Genomic DNA, 4,138 nt, shown 5'->3' on the forward strand with positions numbered 1-4,138 from the left:
GCAGCCGGTGGCTCTACACCGATTCGGATCCACAGTGCATCATCATCACATCTGGAAGCACTGCAGTTCAGACGCCTTACAGTAACTAACCTACATGATTCTGATCCGCAGTGCATCATCACACAGAATTACAGGTATAAATACTCATCGGTTCCGGTTCCTCAAAATCCAAAGCAATGCAAGAATTTCCCGTTCCGTAAATTAGGGGAAAACAATTGCTGTAACAAGTAGGAACATATAAAGCAGGCAGCAAGTAACACCTGTACTACAGTGGTTACTCAGTGGTCGACATAAATAAAATTTCGACGGATCCCCAAAATTCTAAACAACAGTGGAAGATCTTGATAATATACCCATGCAAGTAAGAACATAATCATGATCAACAGCACATCATCACACAGGAATAATATCCATTGGACCCTCAAAATCTATCCAATGCAATTACAACACTTTTTTCGTCTGATAAAAGCAAAAAGAATTGCTGCTCCAAGCAGGAAGCAGAGCAGGCAACAAGCAGTTAACATATGTAATTCTGTTTTTTCTTTTCATTCACTGCAAATAAACATATGTTCCCTTCTGAGTTATTACACCATCCACATCTGGAAGCAATGCAGTTCAGATGCACCAACGTATATATACAGTTTGTGTGAGTTCTAAAGATACATTCCATGTACATAACACAACCTAACACAGATTAGAAGGATAGATAATAAGCCCTTCCTTCCTTCCTGATCGCTATCGCAAATTATCCATCATACAAATGTGCAACAGGAGAAGGGCCAACCCAAATCAAATGTACATACATACCGGCGGCTCATGAGTCTCCTCCTACAAGAATATATCGTCGACGCCCACCGCGGTCGATGGTGGCGCCTCATCCTCCTCCTCCTCCATCTCCGGCTCGGGCTCCATGCCAAACTCGGGGGAGTCGATGTCGGCGAGGTTCTTGAGGTCAACCACGGACAGCTCGTCGAGCCGCTTGACCACCAGGTCGGCTGCGCCGAGCTCATAGACGGGGTGCTTGCTCGCGACGGCCACACACTTCATACGGGCGTCGTGCGCGGCCTCCACGGCGGAGTTGGAGTTGCCGAACACGACGCAGCGCTCGGGGATGAAGCCGAGCAGCTGCGCGGCGTAGAGGAACAGCTCGGGGTCGGGCTTGCCCCGGTACACGTCCTCCGCAGCGACCACGGCATCGAAGAAGCCCCGAGCACCGACGGCGTCAATGGCTGCCTCGACGGCCTTGCGGGGCCTTGTGGAGGCCACGGCGAGGGGGATCTTGTAGTTGACAAGCGTGCTCATGAACTCCCTCGACCCATCCCGCATCTGGCTGGCGGCGCCGCGGAGCCCGCCATGGATCTCCTCCTTGCGTGCCGCCAGGCGCCGCAGCTCCGCGGGGTCCCGGGACCAGCAGAGCACCTCGGAGACCGCGTGCTCCGCCTTCATCCCCTCAACCCGCCGCAGGACGAAAGCCGGGGGTGGGGACTTGCCCTCCTCCTCGGCCAGGGTCAGCCACGCCTGCCGCTCGAGCCGCGTGTCGTCCTCCACCACCACGCCCTCCCACTCGAAGATGACGCCGACCCAGCCGCAGCCCATGCGCTCCAGCCGGAGCAGCGGGTTGTGCAGGCTCGGGTCGTCCGCCCTGTTCCGCGGCGGCCACGACGGTACCGCCGCTGGGGGTGCGGCGTCGTCGGTCCCTAATCCGTTGTCGCCGTCCCCTGGGATCCCCCGGAACTCCTTCCACGGGACGGCCTCCTTGGTGAACCCGACGGCGGCCAGCGCCCTGACGGGCCAGTCCGCGAGCCGCTGGCGCTCCGGCCTGGGCACCCGGGCCACGAGGCGGCGGCCCGCGAAGGGCGTGGCGAGGGGCCGGCAGCTGACGACGTGGAGGAGGGTCCGCGGCCGGCGGGGCCGGTGGTGGTCGGAGGGGTGGCGCGCGATGAAGGAGGTGCTGGCGCTGACCGTGTCCACCATCATCATGGCTGATGCCGCTCCTGGATCCGCCCGCCTTCGCCTCGCCCACCTACCGGTCGATCAATCAAGAAGAAGAAGGAGCAAACGACGAGATCCCTGAGCTCCTCCGCCCGAAATTCGTCCGCTTTATCGCTGATTCCACGCTGCAAGAAGAAGAAGGATGAGAAGGAGACCGGTCAGAATTCAGAAACCCAATCCGCGGGAGGAAGAAGGGAGGAAAGGCAAAGAAGAATCCATGGCAGGAAGCGAACAAAACAGAGCAACGGACACCAACCACGGGGACGAAACAGAGCACCTAATCCTCCTCCTAATCAACGGGGAGGCAGGCAGCCTAGCAGACAAACAAAGAAAGAAACCAAAGGAAAGAGGATGGATTCGATTTGGGGATTCTTGCACCAATCTATCTATCTATAGATGGACAGCCGCCCCTCCTCTGGATTCGATTCGGTCGGGTTCCTCTCCGAGAGGAGCGGAGGGTAGAGGATGAGAGGGGAGAAGAGGTGGCACGCACCGTACCGTATCGTACCGTGGCGTCCCGGCGACGGAGGCGGCGAGGATCGGGGATGGACCTTAGCTTCTCCTTCCTTCGTCGGTTCCTTCTTCCTTGGTCTCTTCTTTTCCTCCACGCGATGGATTGATTGATCGATTTTTCTATTGGTGGTGGTGGTGGTGGAGACGAGTCCCCGCCCGATGCGCGCCACGTCGCCCGAATGTGAGGCGGAGGTGGCGCCTCCCGCGGCCCAGGAATTACCAGGAGGCTTCCTACCTTTTCTTCTTCTTTATTCATATTCATATCACAATTTATAATTAAATCTAAAAATGCTACGAGCGCCTCACACAGGTTGTCATGAAAATGAATGTCGACGCTTCTTATTTTGAGGATCGGTCATGAGCTGCAGCAGCTGCTATATACTTCGGAACTCAAAGAGGGAAGCGATGATGGCAGGTCGTTCACGGGTTCTCAAGAGTTTACTCAACAGCACGGCAGCGGAGGCTGTGGGGTTGCAAAGGAGGTTTTCTACGGTACAAGATCTCGGATGCATCGGCGTTATTATGGAATAATCTGATTCTCTCGAGCGTATTCAATCATGCAATGGAATTGTCGAAGCGTGGACACCCTACACACCCATTTTGGCTCATTGCTTTCAAATGGCTAATTCTATAGGTGCAGTGAATCCCATCCACTGTCCTAGCTAGGGGTGCAAACCGGACGCGCATAATTTAGCTAGATTCGTACTTATGATTTGAATGTAGAAGTGGATTGGGATGGCCATCCACCAAGCTTCATTGTTCCAGACATTTTATTTGATGTAACTGTCATTTGAATTTTAATAAAGGGCGCCCAAGGGCATCCTCCTCAAAAAACTTTCGGCCTTTACGGTGGAGACTTTGGGATCGGATCGAATGGATGGGAGGCCAGTGAAGATCAAGGGGGCAAGAAAATTAGTTTTAGGCATGTTACGTTTGTTGATTTAGTACACGGATTATAAAATGAATGTTGATGCTGCTTATTTTGAGGATGGGCCAGGAGCTGCAGCAGCTGCTATATACTTCGGAACTCAAAGGGGGAAGCGATGATGGCAGGTCGTTCACGGGTTCTCAAGAGTTTATTCAACAGCACGACAGCGGAGGTCTATCGTGCTGCGTTGCAAAGGGGGGCTTTCTAAGGTACAAGATCTCGGATGCATCGGCGTTTATTATGGAATCTGATTCTCTCGAGCTTATTCAATCGTGCAATGGAATTATCAAAGTGTGGACACCCTTACACGGCCATTTTCGCTTTGATTGCTTTCAAATGGCTTATTCTGTAGGTGCAGTGAGTCTCATCCACTGTCCTAGCTAGGGGTGCAAACCGGGCGGCGCATCATTTAGCTAGGCTCGTACTTACGATTTGAATGTAGAAGTGGATTGGGATGGCCATCCACCAAGCTTCATTCTTCCACGCATTTTATTTGATGTAACAACTATCATTTGAATTTTAATAAAGTGTCCCAAGGGCATCCTTCACAAAAAACATACAACCTTTACGATGGAGACTTTGGGATTGGATCGAATGGGTGGAATGCCAATGAAGATCAAGGGGCCAAGAGAATTAGTTTTAGGCAGGTTGCGTTTGATTTAGTACACGGATTATATAAATGAATGTTGATGCTGCTTATTTTGA

General features: G+C 52.9%; 1 protein-coding gene across 4 annotated transcripts; it reads right to left on the bottom strand.

Annotated features, from left to right (window-relative positions):
• Positions 1 to 517: 517 nt before the first annotated feature.
• LOC123090511 (5-amino-6-(5-phospho-D-ribitylamino)uracil phosphatase, chloroplastic) lies at positions 518 to 2,727 on the bottom strand. 4 transcript variants are annotated; one of them, XM_044511811.1, is made up of 2 exons: positions 2,486 to 2,727; positions 518 to 2,117 (listed from the first exon to the last, which is right to left on the bottom strand). In XM_044511811.1, exon 2 carries the CDS (start codon positions 1,978 to 1,980, stop codon positions 829 to 831), a length of 1,152 nt encoding a protein of 383 aa, XP_044367746.1. In that variant the 5' UTR covers positions 1,981 to 2,117; positions 2,486 to 2,727; the 3' UTR covers positions 518 to 828. The 4 variants fall into 4 exon arrangements, with proteins under 4 accessions (XP_044367746.1, XP_044367747.1, XP_044367745.1 ...); XM_044511812.1 differs by having other exon boundaries at positions 2,501 to 2,690; XM_044511810.1 differs by having other exon boundaries at positions 2,491 to 2,679.
• Positions 2,728 to 4,138: the final 1,411 nt, after the last annotated feature.

The sequence above is a fragment of the Triticum aestivum genome, chromosome 4B (genome assembly GCF_018294505.1).
Source record: "Triticum aestivum cultivar Chinese Spring chromosome 4B, IWGSC CS RefSeq v2.1, whole genome shotgun sequence".
Taxonomy (NCBI): domain Eukaryota; kingdom Viridiplantae; phylum Streptophyta; class Magnoliopsida; order Poales; family Poaceae; genus Triticum; species Triticum aestivum.